Raw genomic sequence first — 21877 nt, forward strand, 5'->3', positions numbered from 1 at the left:
CGGATGTTCCCAAAAGGAGTCTTTTGTTGGCCTTAGGTTAGGAGAAATGGAATCATTGTGAGATAAGATAAGCTTTGATAGAATATTAGTCATCCTCACTAAAGTATAATGAACCATCAACTAACCATGATGACCTGGCCATAATTTCCCTCTAAAGTAATGCTGATCAAAGCAGAAATTGTACATTGCCAGGAGATCAGTGAGGTCTCTATTCTCACTGTATTGATTATGCATAACCCTATCACATGAAGACAGGGTCATCTGGCCATTTCAACATGATTAGATGTAACACTGTTTTTGGGAAAGGGCTAAATGTGAGAGCACATATTGCACGTAGGAAGGGTGAAATCTAAAGATCATTATATACTCTGATAGAGATGAGGGATGCTTGGGACAAGGTTTACATTCATGGGTCGTCTATTTCGCATATATGAGAAAGTGCAAATTTGTATTTTTTTGTAAGATACATTGATAAACTAGTAGAATATTTAATACACACTTTCAGATCCTCTTAGCTCTCAATAAAAGCAAGTGTGCTTTCTACTTTTCTATTTAACTTAAATTGAACAGATCCGAGACTTGGCCATTTACAAATGGAAAATTCTACTCTCGTAGAATATAACTATTTTTAGCAAATAAAGATCATTCTAACTAGAGACATTCCAACTCTCAGGGAGTCAATGTGGAGCCTCAAAACAACAGCCTCAAGACAACAATGGCTCGTTTGTGACAAAGTATTTGTGCCTTATATTCATCTTAGTCTGCATAGCAGGCAGTTTCCCAAGCCCATGCCATGAATGGGCAATAGCATAATGTGGAATGAACACATTGTGAGCCACTTCTTTTTCCTCATTGATTACTTATCTCCCTCAAACAAAAAATAACAGGGATAGCCTAGCCTGAAATACTGAGTGGTAATTGAGTAATAATTGAGCCTGTGGTATTTGAGTAGCCTGTTGCAGTTAGTTGACGTCTATTAAAGTTTACTAAGATACTTTAGTCTTCTTACGTTACTGTTATGCCACTGTTGATACTGTCGATTTCCAGACGACACATAAAGACCTGTCAACTTCTAAACAAGGGCCAAGCAATTCACTTACGATCTGGATCTGCGACGGTGTGTTTTTCTTTGTGGCAATGGCCGACAGGATAAGGCTAAGAAATTCAACTGTATTCACGCCTGTGTAAAGAACAAACTTTGTTCTCCCTAGATCAGTCATCAGCTCCCCTAGGATTGTATAACCCCCCCCCCCCCCCCCCCCCCCCCCACACACACACACAAAGGTCTACATGTGCTCTCACAAACACCTCATTCTGAGAGAAGAGAGGAAAGGGAGTGGGAGGATGTGAAGCCATGATTTCCCCCGCTTTCCTCCTTTTCTGCTTACATGAGGTCATAGTGGCCATCAGGCTTAACAATCACGAGACTGGAGCTAGACCAAAAACATCAAGTTGCTGTCCACAAGAGGAAATACCACATATTTTCGAAGAAAACTCAGAAATCTCAAGAAAACGAAGCTAAGGATGAAATAGAGGTTACGAGTCTTATGTGTAACAATGCATGTAACTACAAACGAAACTCTCTGATTTGTTCATATTTGAGTATAAAGCAAGTCAAGAATCATCATTATTTGTTGATCATGATAATTTAATACAGACAAACTTCTATCATGGGGAGTTGACATCTTGTTCACGGTACATTGCTAAACTGTGAATGGCATTTGTACAAAAGACACCAACAAAAAGGTTACATGAAATAAACTGATTTCAGGAGACAACAGATTATATTATATATTTCAAAAACGACCCTCACTTTTCATGTATGTTTCACTGCAGACGATGTAGAGACCCCACAGGTTATGAAAAAGTACCAGTAATATGTATTGATGCTTTGTGGTGGTATACACTGCAAGGAATGCACCATGAACACCATCCAGCTGTGTGTTCAGCGCTATTGTGCGGCTGCCTTGGCTGCCTGACGGGCCTCTCTCTCTTCCTCAGCCCTCTCCCTCATCTCCTTCTCTCTTCTGATGAGCTGCTGCCTCTCTGCCTCCCACTCCCGTACCTTCCTCTGGTACTGCTCCATGTCAGGGCCCTCTGCTGAGGCCAGGCCCTGCTGGACCAGGCTGGAGACCAGCACCTGCAGGGGACTAGGGTCCACCTTACCCCCAGACTGGAGCTGCCCACTCAGCTCCTACACACGGTCAGAGGAGAGGAGGTGGTTAGAAATGGGGTCTAGGGAAAAGGAGTGATTAAGTGTAACTGTTGTTATAGACTAAGAGTGCTTAATAGCAATTTATTCACCTTCTCAAAATGATAAATCTGTAATCATAACACAACATACACGCACTGTCCATACACACTCTTTCCCTGTTTGACTGATAGATCTTTGCCCAGTCTCTACCTTGAACCTGCTGGCATAGAGCGGTAGTTTTTCTCTCTCTGCCTGGTCGTCTTCATCTTCATCCTCCTCCTCCTTCTTCCCCTCCTCCTCTCCTCCTAACTCGTCCTCAACAGAAGAGGACTTGGAGTCCAAAGCAGAGGAGAGGTCCTGTAGCAGCCCCCCCAGGTAATCAACCTAAGAGAAACACACACACACACACACACACACACACACACACACACACACACACACACACACACACACACGTAAGGAAAAACACAACTGGGACCGCCGGACCTGCACTCAGACAGACACAATAACTTGCGAAGCGAAGCCACACTGGAGCATCCTCTCAGAAGTCCATCAGGACAAAAGACAGACATGAAAACAAACAAACGCAAACAGACAATGACACACAATTAATAGGTCCTGTCCGTCCTGACCTACACAGAGCCATCAGGTCTGACACTGTCCTGCTTTCTAGCAAACCTGGTTTGGTGCCCAAAGGACAGATTCTTACAGATTTCCCCTGGGCTCCAGACTCCCATAAATCACATTACTTTGTTCAGAGTTGAACTATTTAACTCGACAGGGCTAGAAGAGTGCTGCACCAGGGTGCACTGACGTGTGTCAGGGTGTAAATAACACAGATATGACTAAGCCCTGCAGAGAAAGACTGCGTCATACATCTTACCTGGACAATAACAGCTTTCTACTGCCACCAGGTTTGTGTCATATGGTAATTGTGTTATTTGATGAGTTAACTGAAATTGCTAACAATAAGCTCTGTTACAGTATAAACTGCATGCTTCTTACTCGTGTTGCACGCTTTACAAAGAGTTACTATTATACATGTGTAATGTGTTACTAACAATGTTGTTAGTGTGAGACAGTAACTGAAGAATTACAGAAAGTACAGCACTGAGACATGTATTGGTAAGTAGGCAACGTACGGCATCCTTTGATAGTTTTCTATCTCCAGGAGTGGCAGCTACTCTCTCCATAATGGCCAGGGCCCGGCCCAGATACCCTGGGGTCCACATCAGAGGCATGCCCCTGAACACAGCATGGATCCCAGCCGCCATCTCCACCTTACCTAGAGACAGACAAAGAGAGAGGAGCAGGGAGAGGAAACTATCAGAGACTTGATCAGCACAACATGACAACCAGGGCAAAAACCATGTGGCATGGAGAGAGAGAGAGGTTGACTTCAATGATGTTTGACAAGAAGATGAAGAGAAGGGATTCTTGAGAAATTGAGAGAAAACCTCCTCCTGCCATCACCAAAGGGTTAGGAACATGAGGAAGGACTTGATTTAGGCCCAGGTCTGTGGTATGACTGGAGGAACACATACCTAGCAGAGCACAACCCAACAGTTGAGCACTGAGGCCTGTAGAATTGTCCTGCTTCAAACCACATATCAGCAGTGCTGCTCCCAGAGCCCTCTGCTCTGACACCTGTAGTGAACCAACAAACACACACACCACACACATCAGACAGCACAAGCACAACGTTTACAAAAAGCATAATAACTAATTTAGACAGAAAAAAACTGTTGCTGCTGAATTCAAAACTCCGGCATATGCATATTTTTTTATGGGAATGATGTTGTGCTGGGATCAGACTTAACTTATCTACATAAATAAGATTATGTCCTCCTTAAGTTTCCAACAATCGTTCAGTTCTACACAATCCAAACATTCCAACTGTACTTTGGCACGATAACTTCTCCAAACATGTTGGTGCACATACAGTACCAAGCAATGAATGCTACTTTACTTACACTGAGCTCTGGTTTGGTTGCTAGGTAACTGCTCAGTGCATACATGGACAGGATCTGTGTTGATGGTAGATCAAAAGACTCCTGAAGCATCACCTCTTCCACGACAGAACAGGCACCTACAGAAGAAGACCAAACCTTTTTAGGTTTTAAGGTACATATTATCCGTGTGAATATAGAATATACACTACCGTTCAAAAGTTTGGGGTCACTTATTGCATCTTTAATCAGCACCACAGTTTTCAGCTGTGCTAACATCATTGCACAAGGGTTTTCTAATGATCAATTAGTCTTTTAAAATTATAAACTTGGATTAGTAAACATTTTTCAAAATCAGCCGTTTCCAGCTACAATAGTCCTTTACAACATTAACAATGTCTACACTGTATTTCTGATCAATTTGATGTTTTAATGGACAATAAAATAGTTTTTCTTTCAAAAACAAGGACATTTCTAAGTGATTCCAAACTTTTGAACGCTAGTGTACATTATTGGTTTCGTTGAGTTTAACTGAGTTTTTCCAAAGGGGTCCTGGGATAACTTTACAGTTTGACAAATAATAATTTCAGACGTCACAGACTCTTCACCTTTGAAGTCTTCATCTTTAATGAAGGAATCTATCAGCAGGTTAAACGTGAAATCATCTGGGAACATTCCATATTGCACCTAAATACAGAAACAGAGAATGGTAATTTAAAAAATAAAATAAAATAAAAAATACCCCCGGCAATATTATAGTCAACCTCAGAAATGGAGGTTCTTTAGAATGTAGGTTTTCAACAGGCACCATGTATTGGACAATACAACTGTAGTTAGAATGCCACGGATTTTATGTTCATTCATGCGTTTAATCACCATTTTTTTCTCTGCAGGCTATACATTTGAATGCATTTCAAAGCCAGCTCTTTAAAAGTGTAGTTTGGATGCTGATGGTGAAAATCTATTGAATGATAATGAAAATGCTGTTCAGTTTTCTTTTTGGAAATTCACTGATAATGAAGTCCTGGATGCTTCGCTAACACTAGACAAAACAAATCCACAGGGGCTGATCATTTGAAGCCTGGTCTGTTTAGGCGTGTAGCTCCCTTTATTGCTGGCTCAGTATCCCACATGTTTTATTTAACATTGTTACCAGGAAGTATTCCAAAAGCATGGAAATCCACATATGTGCTACTACTCCATAAGGGTGGGGGAATAATTATCTCCACAACTATCGCCCCATTTCAGTTTTGCTGAAGAAGATCGGGTTAAATCTGAATTTCTTGAGATTCAAAAACGTGTAACTCAGGGTTCTATTTTGGGTCCATTATTGTTCACCTTGTATATTAATGACATAGGAAACACTGTTAATACTTGTAACATTCATCTCTATGTAGATGACACAGTTTTGTGGTCCTGTGCCACCTTGGTGCAGCAGGCCATTCGTGAACTTCAGCATGACTTTGATTCAATTCAGAAATTCCCTACAGATCTTAAATTAGTGTTAAATACAAGTAAAATCAAGCTCATGCTGTTCTCTAGGTCACAAAATGTTGACCCTGAGGACCTGCATATTTGCGCAACAAATGGAGCTGAAATTGGCTCTAACCCAGGGTGTCTGGATTGATGACAAGTTGTCCTTGGTAACGCATATGAAAATCTGACTAAGAAGCTTAGATCCAATATGTTTTTTTTTTATATGGAAATAAATCATGCCTCATATTGATAATAGGAGAAAGATTGTTCAAACAACTCTTCTCCCTGTATTGGATGTTGGTGATATTGTTTACATGCGGCAACCTGTTTTGATACCCTTGGACACAGTCTAACATTCCACAATATGTTTTATCACAGCACAATTGTAGGACTTTTATCATTTTAGTCTGTATAAAAATGTCTGTAAAAAGAGCTACGTTCTCTTTTATTTATTTACAAATAAATCTTACAGAAATTGCCTCCATATTTTTTTTTATTTAACCTTTATTTAACTAGGCAAGTCAGTTAAGAACAAAATCTTATTGACAATGACGGCCTAGGAACAGTGGGTTAACTGCCTTGTTCAGGGGCAGAACGACAGAGTTTTACCTTGTCAGCTCAGGGATTCAATCTAGCAACCTTTCGGTTACTGGCCCAACGCTCTGACCACTAGGCTACCTGCCACCACCAAACATATGTAACTTCCTTAATTAAGTTAATAAGTTACCAAACCCGTTCTCAGGAATGGACAACATTAGAGATCCCTTCAGTCTCCACAGATTTGGGAAAATCTTTTTTTTTTTTGCACATAATTTGTGGAACAATCTGCAGAGTTCACTGCAGTTACATGTGTGGTGCCACTCAGGCAGTTTACATTATTGATTATGTTGTTGAATGTGATTGCTTTTATTAAATATATTTATTTTATTATTGTGTGCTGAATTACATTGTTTTCTACATTGTTCTACTTGCACATCATCATCTGCACATCTATCACTCCGATGTTAATGCTAAATTGTCATTATTTCGCCTCTATGGCCTATTTATTGCCTTACCTCCCTACTCTTTCACATTTGCACACACTGTACATAGATTTTTCTATTGCGTTATTGACCGTACGTTTGTTTATGTGCAACTCTGTGTTGTTGTTTTTGTCGCACTGTTTTGCTTTATCTTGGCCAGGTTGCAGTTGTAAATGAGATCTTGTTCTCAACTGGCCTACCTGGTTAAATAAAGGTGAAATAAAAAAATAAATACACATATTGAAGTGTATGTTTTATTATTCTGTTTTTATTGTGATGTATACAGGGCTCTCTTGTAAAATAGATTTTTAATCTCAATGTGACTCCCTGTTTAAATAAAGGCTAAATAAAAAAAGAATAAAAAAGAATGGTATGAACATGGAAGGTTGTGCGCCAAAATGGAGGACAGTTTGTGGAACCTTTTTTCTATGGCTCTGCTCGGCATAATGTTCTCTACCTTGTTCTTGAGGGTGTGTAAGGCCTTGTCTCTGGCCCCGTATCTGAGACACTGTCTCACCCAGCTGTGGACGGTCCAGTCTCTGAGGTACCAACAGTTTGGGCTGTGGCGAAATCTACAGGAGAGAAATGTTCAAACATTAAAAAACAACAACAAACAAGACATGAATGTTTATGACTTTTGTTATGTAATTATTATGATGCCTTTATGATAGATGGGTCAAGTGAAGTGTAATCGCTTCTTAATCTATACGCTTGCAACACAATATTCATGTAAATCTTTTAATCACATAAGAAACAGATTCCACAGAAGGGGAAAACAGGAAAGCTCTAACACAGCACAGAACAAAGAAACATGCATGTGACTGAACATAAACACGCCAAAAAAGACTAGGACAAAACAGAGGTCTGCACATAGAGGATTAGCAAGCATCTTAGACCAGGAAGTGAACACCCTAAAAAATAAATAATTTTACAGGGCATGCAAATGAGACTTACTTATAAAGATAGTACTCTGCTTGATCAACCTCTTCTCTTGACGATATGTTGTCAACAAACTGAAAAAGAAAATACACAGAAAAATTATGGATGAATATTTCACTAATTTGACTACAGGTTGAGCAGAACATAAATCATATTAACTAGGGTGCCCATTGGATTCTGTTTTTGGCAAGGGTTGCACAATTCCAGGAACTTTCAATAAATTGGTTTTCCAGAAATTCTAGTTGGAGGATTTCAGATTTCTTTCTTATTCCCCCCTTATTCCAGGAATCCTCCAACCGGGATTTCGGGAAAACGACGGAATTTATTGAAAGTTTCTGAAATGTTGCAACCCTAGTTTTAGCCAACACATCGGATTCTGTTTTAGCCTAAATGTACCAGATATGACAATGAAGCAGTTTTCTAAAGGAGAAACAGGCTGACATCTGGGTTAGAAGGGTGTAATCTCTCTGCACTCTAACATGCTCTTACCCGTGATATTGTCAGAGAGCTGACAGGGAAGTTTCGGTCATAAATCCTGTCCATCAAGGCGGCCATCAATGCTGTAGGATGGCATACTCACATTAAGCTTTACTTTCACAACAACTAGTCCAAGCTCAAACTCTCTGCCATTTAAAAATATGATTTCAACCCTTGAAGCATTTTACAGTATGAATGACACAGTATTGTAACTGTCAATACGTAGCTAGCTAACACTGCCCTCCTGTGTTCATTTGGTGCAGACACTCATAGACATTGTCATCGAATTACAGTTGTTATGTCTTCGGGTACTTATGCACAGAATGTCTATTCTATATTCACATGGGTTTCAAAAAACTAAAACACAACTGATGTCATGTCCACTTACTTGACAGCTAATGTGCGACAGCTGTGTTTGAGATCCACTTTTTATTAGTTGTGATGGGTAGTGACAAAGGGGATGGTTAGTAATGAACAATACATCATTGGTAAAGAGTGTATTGGGTGGATAGTTTACCCAGATTTTGATGATCTTTTTCTCTCTCCTCCCATAATTTGGTGTCTGTGTATGCTGCTGAAAGTAGACATCTTCTGTCTGTAGGATATAAACAATAATGATTACAAGTTACATTGGGTAGACAATGCTGGAACTGAAGGTAACATGCACAATGCAATTAATTACGATTTCAGTACAAGCAAATACTAAGGTATTGAACAAACGGGAGAAGATGCATCTTATTTAGACAGTTATAAGTTATGTCAGAATGGATTCATTTTAGGTAGCTAGCCATATGGCTAGCCTGCTAGCTACTCGCTTGGAAAGATAAAAATGGTTCGGGAAAAAAATGAATCAATGATAGCAAATGTTACTGATTTAAATACTTATATTTTACATATACAAATATGTACCTATAAAACTGTAAGTCCCACATTTATGGATAACTTTGACAGCTCCTAAACAGCGTTGCAACAGGGAGGCTGCCATCTTGGGACGATACCACCATGACAGAGGGAGGCAACAATTTTGAGTGAGAGAAAGAGCCGTGCTCAAATACATTTGTAATGCGGACCGTAACACCATAAAAAACGGAATATATAATAATGAAATAGAAACTACGTTAATATTTCTAAATACTGTAACTATATACGTTTAATTTAAGATATCAAACATAACATTTGAATGAACCCCTTTTATTGGTACGGCCTCAAGCGCCTGTTGTGGTGAACATCCAATGTCAATTGCCCCAGTGGCTAATTCATTGGTAATATCAAGTGTTGTACCTTCCATTGTTTGGGCCAGAATATTTTCTCACGGCAGTCTGTAGGCCCTACTTAAGCGCCTTCTGCCTACAATAGTATTTTTCTTCACACATAGTCGTCAACCTGTATCTTTTGTTCTTCTATGCTCTTGTATGTTTATGTAAATGGTTCTATCCCCCCTGCTCTTATTGGAAAGTCCAGTGAAGCTAGGGTTGCCAACTGTCTCGTACTAGCCGGGATGTCCCTTATATTGGGCTAAATTGGTTTGTGTCATACGGGATCGCCCTTGTCCAGTATATTCATCAAATCACAGTAATAGCGTAAACGCGCCAATTCCTGCAAAGTAATTTATGTTGTTCAGTCGGTTTGGCATATCAAGGAAATATGGATAAACCGGCAAAAAAGAAAAGACTGTGCAGCTATAGCAAACAATGGGAAGCAAAAAAGACGTGGGTTAAGGCTGTCAGTGGTGACTCGACGACAGCTTTCTGTACTTTATTCCGTCAGGAATTCTCAATTGGCCATGGAGAGGAGAGTGATCTAACTCAGCATGCATCCACAGAAATGCACAATGCCACGCTAGCTAAAGGTGCTAGCAATATCGCCGCATTCTTCGTGACGTCTACTGCGGAAAATGATTTGACTCCTACGGAAGATGAGCCCGTGTGTTTCTCAGTTGCCAGTGATGCCTCAAACAAGGAAATATATAAATGTTTCCAGTGTGCATGAGATATTTCTCTGTGTCTGATGGAGTGCAGTGCAAGTTACTTTACTTTTATGAAGACTGATTAAACTGCAAATGGCATACATCAAGCTCTGATGAACTGCCTGGAAAATCATGACCTGGATATTAGACACATCACAGCCTATACAGCAGATAATGCCAATGTCAACTTTGGAAAACACCACTCCGTTTACCAGTTATTGAGCAGTGACAACAATCGCATTCTGAAAGCTAATTGCCTAGCTCACATAACTCATAATGCCTTTTGCCTTTCCAATTCCCATAACACCATACCCACACCGACGTGTCACCACGCCACCTTTTGTCCCTTATTTGGTAGTGAGTAAGTTGGCAACCCTAAGTGAAGCTGATCAATGCCTATGGGGAAACTGATGACAAAAGGAGGTGAACCTGCTCAAGTTCATGCCCAGACACAGGCTCCTGTACATCAATTATCTGGAAATTGTTGGGGAGAATGTAAGAATGACCTCACGCACATGATGTCCTGTAAAAGGATCATGTTGTCCCTCTAGGTCAGCCACAGCAGGACTTTTAGTTTGAAGTAAAGTACTGTATTTTACTTTACTCTTGGGCAGGAATGGGTCAAACATGATTGAATTAAATGGAATTGATTTGATATTGGGATATTGGTATCAGGAGGTAGTATCCTTAGCTTACAACATGTGACTGGAACAAAATGGACTGGCAACACATAGTATTAACACACTACTTCCTCTTCCATTGCCAGTTACTGTCCCTGTCAAACATACAGTACATACTACCACTGCAAGGTCACAAAGGTGCCAAAGCTCAACAGGAAAAATCACATCATTTGTGTAAATTACCCCTCTTTCACTTCATGGTCTAAGCACTTTCATTTTATGGTCTAAGCATTTTACATTTACATCATACGTTTATCCATAAAGATTTCTAACATCTCTTACCTTTCCCTACTCCTTCCCATGTCTCCCTCTCTCTCTATCGATCTCAGATTGAGCCGATGATTGAGCACCTGGACCTGGTCCACCACATGCTGGTCTATGGCTGCCCCTTGTCTTTGAACCAGACCTACGTGCAGAAATGCTTCACGGGGGGACCAGCGGATGAATGCTTCAGAGTGGTGTTTGCCTGGGTTGTGGGATGAGGGGTAAGAGACTGCCCCGTTCTGGGGACACCAGTACATACACGCATGCATGCATAAACACACATCCACACGCATGTTGTCTGAGCTCTGTCTCTTCATTGTCTTCTCCATTCCAGGCTTTTGATCTTCCAGACATTTGCTGGCATCCCTATTAGAGGACAGGATTATGAGGACTTCTACAGGCTGGACATTTACTACAGCAACCCAGCCCAACAACCAATTTCACTAGCTACTAGCTGGTAATAAGAAACATTTTTCCAAACCACTGATATAGGATCATCGGGCTTACCCTGCTCCAATCTTAATGATTAGGTGCAGGGCCGGTTATAGCCTTTTGGGGGCCCTAAGTGAGATTTGCTTGCCCCACCTCGCAGCAAAATACTTTAGTGTCCCTCCTCTTCATGGTGGATAGAATTGTTTTTAGTTTTAAAGTTCATTTCCTGAGATATAATAATTTTTCCATGGGGGTGTAGAGAAAATGTTGCCTTTTAAAGCAAGATTCTACAATTTTGCCATGGGGTTAAGTGAAATGTTTGCTATTTTAAAGTTAATTTCCAGCAATTCTACACATTTTGTAATGACTTATGCCATGTTGATATGATATCTGAGTGAAAATGACTAAGAAAATCAATGGGGACCCCCTGGAGGTCAGGGCCCCTGAGCACATACCGGTCGGTATTCGGTATTTAGATACAGTGCCTTTAGAAAGTATTCACACCCCTTGACTTTTTCTATATTTTTTTTGTATTACAGCCTGAATTTAAAATTGATAAAATGTATATTTTGTTTTGTTACTGGCCAACACACAATACCCCATAAGGTCAAAGTGGAAATAGGTTTTTCTATTATTTTTTTTAAAGAACAAATGGTGGAAAAAATATCAAAATTGGGCTGCCTGCGTAAAAGCAGCCAAGGATGTCCAGAAAGGAAGGCAGTTGCTGGGCTGAGCTATGTTCCCTGCAAGCTTGATCTGATCAATGTTAAAGGTAGACTAATTTATGTTAATTACCTTGTATTGTTCACCTTATGTAAACCTGTCTGATTTAAAAGCATTTGCAGAAACCTAGAACTGTTAACATTCTTATGTTAAATAATGTAGGTACTTGAAAAGAAACTGACATAGGCTGCATTTACATGCACCCCAGTTCTGATGTTTTTACCACTAATTGGTCTTTTGACCAATCACAACAGATCTTTTCACATTAGATCTATTTCAGAGCTGATCTGAATGGTCAAAAGACCAATTACAGGAAAAACACAAATAATTGAAAATAATATCAGAATTAAACTACATACAAATATGATTCCAGGTTTTTAGGTTGGATGCTTTTTTTTTTTTTAAGTACTTTTGTTGATAATGGAGGTATCACAAATCCAAATCTAAAACCTGATTTACTTTAATTAAATCCCATGAACGAATAATTTGTACACATTTAATATTTTAAAGTAATGTCCAATCATAAAGTAAAAGCGATAATAAAGCTTCTAATGTACATACTGGAGATGCCATTTGCTGTAGAAAAAAGGGGAAAACTTGCAACAGTCATGATTGATGTTGTACAAAGTAACACTATGTTTAAACAAACCATCATAACTTTTGATAGGATCCAGTTACAAACAAAATTAGGTGTACTCCAGACTGTATCACAACCGGCCGTGATTGGGTGTCCCATAGGGCGGCACACAATTGGCCCAGCATAGTCTGAGTTTGGCTGGAGTAGGCTGTCATTGTAAATACGAATTTGTTCTTAACTGACTTGCCTAGTTAAATAAAGGTTAAATAAAAAAATGTAAAAAGCAGTTTCTCATTGTATACACTGAACACAAAAATATAAATGCAACATGAAACAATTTCAAAGATTTTACTAAGTCACAGTTCATATAAGGAAATCATCTATTTAAATCAATACAGATATGCATCTGCTGGTCACAGATACCATAAAACCAAGGTAGGGGTGTGGATCAGAAAACCAATCAGAATCTTCTGTGACTATTTGCCTCACACAGAGTTGGTCAGGCTGTTGATTCTGGCCTGTCTAAAGTTGTGCTTTGCTTTCACCAAGCACACCTTTATAACACAGAACTCTGGTAGGCTCTATGTATCCATTCTCCAGATAACATCAGTATTTATTTTCTCTCCTTCAGGATTATCATGCCACAAGCAATGGATTCTCCTTGGTGGATAAGAAACAGAACTACACCCTCCTGACTGAAGCAGACGGTCAATTCTCATTTACAATTGCGACCTGGCCACGATAAAGCAAAGCAGTTCGACACATACAACGACACAGAGTTACACATGGAGTAAAACAAACACACAGTCAATAATACAGTATAAACAAGTCTATATACAATGTGAGCAAATGAGGTGAGATAAGGGAGGTAAAGGCAAAAAAAGGCCATGGTGGCAAAGTAAATACAATATAGCAAGTAAAACACTGGAATGGTAGATTTGCAGTGGAAGAATGTGCAAAGTAGAAATAAAAATAATGGGGTGCAAAGGAGCAAAATAAATAAATAAATACAGTAGGGAAAGAGGTAGTTGTTTGGGCTAAATTATAGGTGTGCTATGTACAGGTGCAGTAATCTGTGAGCTGCTCTGACAGTTGGTGCTTAAAGCTAGTGAGGGAGATAAGTGTTTCCAGTTTCAGAGATTTTTGTAGTTCATTCCAGTCATTGGCAGCAGAGAACTGGAAGGAGAGGCGGCCAAAGAAATAATTGGTTTTGGGGGTGACTAGAGAGATATACCTGCTGGAGCGTGTGCTACAGGTGGGAGATGCTATGGTGACCAGCGAGCTGAGATAAGGATTTACCTAGCAGGGTCTTGTAGATAACATGGAGCCAGTGGGTTTGGCGACGAGTATGAAGCGAGGGCCAGCCAACGAGAGCGTACAGGTCGCAATGGTGGGTAGTATATGGGGCTTTGGTGACAAAACGGATTGCACTGTGATAGACTGCATCCAATTTGTTGAGTAGGGTATTGGAGGCTATTTTGTAAATGACATCGCCGAAGTCGAGGATTGGTAGGATGGTCAGTTTTACAAGGGTATGTTTGGCAGCATGAGTGAAGGATGCTTTGTTGCGAAATCGGAAGCCAATTCTAGATTTAACTTTGGATTGGAGATGTTTGATGTGGGTCTGGAAGGAGAGTTTACAGTCTAACCAGACACCTAGGTATTTGTAGTTGTCCACGTATTCTAAGTCAGAGCCGTCCAGAGTAGTGATGTTGGACAGGCGGGCAGGTGCAGGCAGCGATCGGTTGAAGAGCATGCATTTAGTTTTACTTGTATTTAAGAGCAATTGGAGGCCACGGAAGGAGAGTTGTATGGCATTGAAGCTTGCCTGGAGGGTTGTTAACACAGTGTCCAAAGAAGGGCCAGAAGTATACAGAACGGTGTCGTCTGCGTAGAAGTGGATCAGAGACTCACCAGCAGCAAGAGCGACATCATTGATGTATACAGAGAAGAGAGTCGGTTCAAGAATTGAACCCTGTGGCACCCCCATAGAGACTGCCAGAGGTCCGGACAGCAGACCCTCCGATTTGACACACTGAACTCTTTTAGAGAAGTAGTTGGTGAACCAGGCGAGGCAATCATTTGAGAAACCAAGGCTGTCGAGTCTGCCGATGAGAGATGTGTCAGGGAGCGTTTGACAGTGATGAGTGGAGGTCGTTTTTAGAGGGCAAGTTGGTTAGGATGATATCTATGAGGGTGCCCATGTTTAAGGCTTTGGGGAGGTACCTGGTAGGTTCATTGATAATTTGTGTGAGATTGAGGGCATCAAGCTTAGATTGTAGGATGGCTAGGGTGTTAAGCATGTTCCAGTTTAGGTCGCCTAGCAGTACGAGCTCTGAAGATAGATGGGGGGCAATCAGTTCACATATGGTGTCCAGAGCACAGCTGGGGGCAGAGGGTGGTCTATAGCAGGCGGCAACAGTGAGAGACTTGTTTTTAGAGAGGTGGATTTTTAAAAGTAGAAGTTCAAATTGTTTGGGTACAGACCTGGATAGTAGGACAGAACTCTGCAGGCTATCTTTGCAGTAGATTGCAACACCGCCCCCTCTGGCAGTTCTATCTTGTCTGAAAATGTTGTCGTTTGGGGTGAAAATTTCAGCATTTTTGGTGGTCTTCCTAAGCCAGGATTCAGACACAGCTAGAACATCCGGGTTGGCAGAGTGTGCTAAAGCAGTGAATAGAACAAACTTAGGGAGGAGGCTTCTAATGTTAACATGCATGAAACCAAGGCTATTTCGGTTACAGAAGTCATCAAAAGAGAGCGCCTGGGGAATAGGAGTAGAGCTAGGCACTGCAGGGCCTGGATTCACCTCTACATCGCCAGAGGAACAGAGGAGGAGTAGGATAAGGGTACGGCTAAAAGCAATAAGAATTGGTCGTCTAGAACGTCTGGAACAGAGAGTAAAAGGAGGTTTCTGGGGGCGATAAAATAGCTTCAAGGTATAATGTACAGACAAAGGTATGGTAGGATGTGAATACAGTGGAGGTAAACCTAGGTATTGAGTGACGAAGAGAGAGATATTGTCTCTAGAAACATAATTGAAACTAGGAGATGTCATCGCATGTGTGGGTGGTGGAACTAATAGGTTGGATAAGGTTTAGTGAGCAGGACTAGAGGCTCTACAGTGAAATAAGCCAATAAACACTAACCAGAACAGCAATGGACAAGCATATTGACATTAAGGAGAGGCATGCTTTGTCGAGTGATCAAAAGGGTCCAGTGAGTAGAGAGGTTGGTTGGGGTCATGGCAATTTAGACAGCTAGCCGGGCCATCGGTAGCAAGCTAGCATAGGATGGAGGTCTGTTATTAGCCACCTCGTGCGTTTCCGTTGGTAGGATTAGTGGGGTTCCGTGTGGTAGAGGGGATGAATCCAAATCACACAAAAAAAACAATAGATATAGTTATAGAGGCCCAAGAAAAAAAAAGATGTATATAAAAAAAATAATTGTCTGATAGGTCTATTCAGATAGCAGCCGATAAGACAGCTAACGGTTAGCGGACCGCAGATGGGCGTTCAGGTAACAACGCGACGGAGGAGCCAGCCGGATAACTCCTTCGGGTAGATAACGTCAGTAGTCCAGTTGTGAAGGCCCGGTGGGGCTCCGCGTTGGCAGTAAAACGGGTCCGGATAGGTGATTGTAGCCCAGGAGTGATTGATGGAACTCTTCAGCTGGCTAGCTCCGGAATAATTGATGTTTGCTGCGGAATCTACGAAAGCCGATAGTCACACGGATAGCAGCTAGCTAGCTGCGAGATCCAGGTATGAATGTGTTGGAGTGACCTTACAGAAGGATAGCTCTCCAGGAACAGTGTTGGAGCGATGCTACAGGAGGGTACTCTCCAGGAACAGTGTTGGAGTGATGCTACAGGAGGGTACTCTCCAGGAACAGTGTTGGAGTGATGCTACAGGAGGGTACTCTCCAGGAACAGTGTTGGAGAGCCCTGCTCTGGACCATGCTGTCCTGGGTTCACATTTTGGTTTTTGCCCTAGAAATCTATTGAATCGGCTGTAGTGCTAGGGCAAAAACTGGGACACAGGACCGAGTTTGAGGGGGGGACTGTGCTAGTGTTACATCGACTCTCGGTAGCCAAAGTGAGCAAGACCTTTAAACAGGTCAACATTCACAAAGCCGCTAGGCCAGATGGATTACCAGGACTCAAAGCATGCGCGGACCAACTGGCAAGTGTTTTCAACCTGTCCCTGACTGAGTCTGCAATACCTACATGTTTCAAGCAGACCACCATAGTCCCTGTGCCCAAGAACAATAAGGTAACCTGCCTAAATGACTACCGATCTGTAGTCATGAAGTGCTTTGAAAGGCTGATTATGACCCTGGGACTAAACACCTCTCTCTGCAACTGGATCCTGCACTTCCGGACAGGCCGCCCCCAGGTGGTAAGGGTAGGCAACAACACGTCTGCCACGCTGATCCTCAACACTAGGGCCCGTCAGGGGTGTGTACGTAGTCCCCTCCTGTACTCCCTATTCACCCACGAGTGCGTGGCCAAACACGACTCCAACACTATCATTAAGTTTGCTGATCACACAACAGTGGTAGGCCTGATCACTGACAACGATGAGACAGCCTTTAGGGAGGAGGTCAGAGAACTGGCAGTGTAGTGCCAGGACAACAACCTCTCCCTCAATGTGAGCAAGTCAAAGGAGCTGATCGTGTACGACAGGAAAAGGCGGGCCGAACAGGCCCCCATTAACATCAACGGGGCTGTAGTGGAGCAAGTCGAGAGTTTCAAGTTTCTTGGTGTCCACATCACCAACAAACTATTATGGTCCAAACACACCAAGACAGTTGTGAAGAGGGCACGACAAAACCTTATCCACCTCAGGAGACTGAAAAGATTTGTCATGGGTCCCCAGATCTCAAAACGTTCTACAGCTGCACCATCGAGAGCATCCTGACTGGTTGCCTCACCAGTCAGAGGGTAGTACGTACGGACCAGTACCTCACTGGGACCAAGCTTCCTGCCATCCAGGACCTATATAATAGGCGGTGTTAGAGGAAAGCTCATAAAATTGTCAGAGACTCCAGTCACCCAAGTCATAGACTGTCTTCTCTGCTACCACACGGCAAGCAGTACCGAAGTGCCAAGTGTAGGACCAAACGGCTCCTCAACAGCTTCTACCCCCAAGCCATAAATCTGCTGAACAATTAATCAAATTGCCACCTGACTATTACATTTTCCCCTCCCATTTGTTTTGTACATTGCTCACTGTTTATTATCTATGCATAGTCACATCACCCCTACCTACATGTACAAATGACCTCAACTAACCTGTACACTGACTCGGTACCAGCACCCCCTGTATATAGCCTCATTATTGTTATGTTATTATGTTACTTTTCTTATTTTTTATTTGTATTTTTTACTTTAGTTTATTTGGTAAACATTTTCTCTTCTTGAACTGCACTGTTGGTCAATGGCTTTTAAGTCAGCATTTCACGGTAAGGTCTACACTTGTTGTATTCGGCCCATGTCACAAATACATTTGGTTTGATTTGATTTAACCTGTGATTTTTGTTTTATCTTGTATGTGTTTTCGATTTGATGTTTTGTTCTATCCCCTGTCATACGACAGTCCAGTGAAGCTGAACTATGCCTATGGGAAAACTGACATTGGCTGCCATGGTAAAAGTACGGGGACCAAGGAGGTAAACCTGCTAAACTTCATGCCCAGATCCAGTCCACTGGTCAGCAATAATGGTGGGTGTCCCGCACACGCAATAGGAGATGTGTCAATGTGTATTTATTCAAGATGAAAATATTGGTCGATAAATGTAAGGAATAATCCACTAAACTTCTTATGCTTTATATTACATGTCTTACCATGTTTGAACATTATACACTGATAGATGTATCATTTTGGCCTTAGATTGGAAGCAAAATGTGAATCTTATAAATCTGTTGCATCTCAAGTCTACAAAACCCAATAGGTCAACTGGACCTTGGATTTATCGAGACACAATCAATAGTTTTCCTTTATATGGGCTAGTCTGAACAACACCATCAACGAATTTAACTAGACTATAAAGTCTAGCTATTATGGGCATGCAGACGTATGGCATCACCCTGCTGATTCAAACAAAATGAGGAAATTCAACTTTGGGGAGAAATACATGCCATGTTAATGTTAGGATTGGAGACTGATGCAGTTATTAGGTTCTAATTGCTGTGTATAAAGCAGTTTTGACACTTTACTGTGCCAGTAATTATAGCCAGCTTAGGATGGGAGTAAGGGCAATAGAGTTACTGTAACTGTATCCCACCCTTTCTCCACCACTCACATAGGCTACCTCAAATCCAAGAGAAATCTCCCTATAATGGCTTAGTCTTTGAGTCATTTGAACTAATTTATTGAAGGTAATGCTTAGGGCAGGCCTTTTTAACCAGATCATATGCAAACGAAAGTAGTCCAATTTATTTGTCAGATTTTAGTTCTTCACTTTGAGCTAAAGTTTTTATATACAAAACAGTGTAATCTGATTAATAAATCACATTTTATTTGTCACATGCTTTGTAAACAGGTGTAGACTAACAGTGAAATGCTCCCTTACTTACTTGAGGGCAGTCCTTGACCAATTTTATGTGAAATTCTTCTCTCAAGGGAGGTGAAAGGTTGTGCCCTGGGTGGGTCTTTTATTAAAGAAAAGCGGGAAGAATTTCTGCACCCTTTAGTCCACTGACCTGAGAACCGTGCCAACGGTGCAGGAAGTGAACCATTTTAGTCTCAACACAGGGGCTGCAGACAGAACGCTGTCCTTCATCCAGAGATGGACACTAGTGCCTCTGTAAAACTTAGCATGGAGAGCTGTGTGCTCCTGGTAATAGTGAAGGGTGAGGCTACACACCCAACTTCAATAGTCTTACAGCATTTTATATAAAAGCATGACGGCAGTCTACACATTATGCTTTGATTCAGGCAGACATATACAGAACAAAAATATAAACGCAATATGTGAAGTGTTGGTTTCATGGGCTGAAATAAAATATCTCGGAAATGTTTCATACGCACAAAAGCTTATTTCTCTTGTGTACAAATTTGTTGGTGAGCATTTATTTTTTTGCCAAGATAATCCATCCACATGACAGGTGTGGCATATTGGGAAGCTGATTAAACAGCATGATCATTACACAGGTTCACCTTATACTGGGGACAATAAAAGGCCATTCTAAAATGTATAGTTTTGTCACATCACAAAGCCACAGATGTCTCAAGTTGAGGCGGGGTGCAATTGGAATGCTGACTGCAGGAATGTCCACCTGTAATGGGTGCGTGTTGGTGGCAGGGAAGTCAGGTGCAGGAGAACGAACTTGGTTTTGTAGTATCTGGGATCTACATCTTTATATTAGTTACTATGCTGTTACTAAGCAGTAATGTATTACGGCAGTGTTACGTTACTACACCTAATAGGAAATGCACATGGCACTAGGGTGCCGGGAACTGTAGAGCACGAGGGGTTTTGACTAAACAAAAACTAACTGTACTCCCATCTCCTGCCTGGTAATGTCTCCACAACACAAATATTACAGGTATAAACAGAGTCGTTTAATATTCGCTGACCAAACTCCAAAAACCCAAATATATAAAATAACAAAAGTGGGTACAAAACCTGTTGCACACCAACACATACTAGCACAATCAAACAATCTCCGACAAGGACATTAAATACACAACATGTAATTGAAGGGATTGAAACCAGGTGTGAAGGAAGACCAGACAAAACCAATGGAAAATTAAAAATCGATCAGTGATGGCTAGAAGGCCGGTGACGTCGACCGCCGAACAAGGAGAGGGACCGACTTCGGCGGAAGTCGTGACACCACCAGCACTGTTGCAAGATGATTAAATGTTAATTTCTCTACCATAAGTTGTGTTAGAGAATTTGGCAGTACATCCAACTGGCCTCACAACCGCAGACCACGTGTAGCCACGCCAGAACCTCCACATCCGGCTTCTTCACCTGCGGGATCATCTGAGACCAGCCCAACTGGACACCTGATGAAACGGAGTATTTCTGTCTGTAATAAAGCCCTTTTGTAGGGGAAAAACTAATTCTGATTGGCTGGGCCTGGCTCTCAAGTCCCACCCATGGCTGCACCCCTGTCCAGTCATGTGAAATCCATAGATTAGGGCAAGGTTACTCAACTCCTACACTATGAGGTCTGGAGCCTGCTGGTTTTCTGTTCTACCTGGTCATTAATTGCACACACCTGCTGTCCCAGGGCTAAGTCAGTTTCAGTTTCTGAAAAAATGCAGTGGAACTGACGTTGAGGTATAGAGTTGAGTTTGAGGGGATTAGAGGCTAATGAATTTATTTCATTTGAGCGATTTCTTTATATGAAATGTAACAGTGAAATCGTAGAAATTGTAGCATGTTGGGTTTAGTATAAGATGTATCCTTGGAGTTTGATATCCTACCAGTTCATTTGTACCATTCCATGTCACAAACTCTTTAAATAAAATTGACCTTCCAAGTCTAAAAAGGTTTTATCTCCGTGACTGGTGGTGATAAAGAATCCAGAAGTAATCTTTTTCAGTACTGGTATTAACACCCCAGAGTTAATACTTAGTGGAAGCAGCTTTGTCAGCTATTAAAGCTGTGAATCATTTGGAATAAGATTCTACCAAGTTTGCAAACGCTAACCTCACATCATTAAAAATGACAGGTGAGGTTAGGATGTCTTGGGGGTATGATCTTTGACCCTCTAACTTTCTCACTTATCATTATTCACGATTCATTCAGGATGGTCCATAATCATGGTAGCATCCACATTAACGTGGAAGTGTTTAGAAACTCCAAAATTATTTAAATGACACAATACATCGTTATTTACCATTCCAAAATAATCTGAAACACAACCAAAACGACGACAAATGCATCCAACAAGTTTGTAGAGTCACAAGCTTGATGTAGTTATTTTATGCTAGGAATTTGGACAAAATACTAAACGTTTGACTACTTTATTCATAAGAATCTTTAAGGGTGTCAATCATTTTTACCCTACCTTTGAGAAAAAATTTGTACATGTTGAACAAAATCTATTTCTCTGAGCATTTGTATTAGTATAAAATAATATAATTTCCCAATTGATTTTAGTATACAAAATACAGTGCCTTCAGAAATGATTCACACCCCTTTACTTTTTTCCACATTTTG

General features: G+C 41.2%; 1 protein-coding gene across 1 annotated transcript; it reads right to left on the minus strand.

Annotated features, from left to right (window-relative positions):
- Positions 1–1630: 1630 nt before the first annotated feature.
- LOC110536333 (small ribosomal subunit protein mS27) lies at positions 1631–9081 on the minus strand. The gene is made up of 11 exons (XM_021622069.3): positions 8967–9081; positions 8575–8652; positions 8070–8140; positions 7596–7654; positions 7099–7213; positions 4752–4830; positions 4168–4283; positions 3739–3841; positions 3337–3479; positions 2405–2578; positions 1631–2194 (listed from the first exon to the last, which is right to left on the minus strand). The coding sequence occupies exons 1-11, from the start codon at positions 9040–9042 to the stop codon at positions 1952–1954; spliced, it is 1257 nt and encodes a 418-aa protein (XP_021477744.3). The 5' UTR covers positions 9043–9081; the 3' UTR covers positions 1631–1951.
- Between the last annotated feature and the right edge of the window lie 12796 nt (positions 9082–21877).

Source organism: Oncorhynchus mykiss, chromosome 11 (assembly GCF_057628025.1).
Source record: "Oncorhynchus mykiss isolate SJ-2025 chromosome 11, ASM5762802v1, whole genome shotgun sequence".
NCBI lineage: Eukaryota > Metazoa > Chordata > Actinopteri > Salmoniformes > Salmonidae > Oncorhynchus > Oncorhynchus mykiss.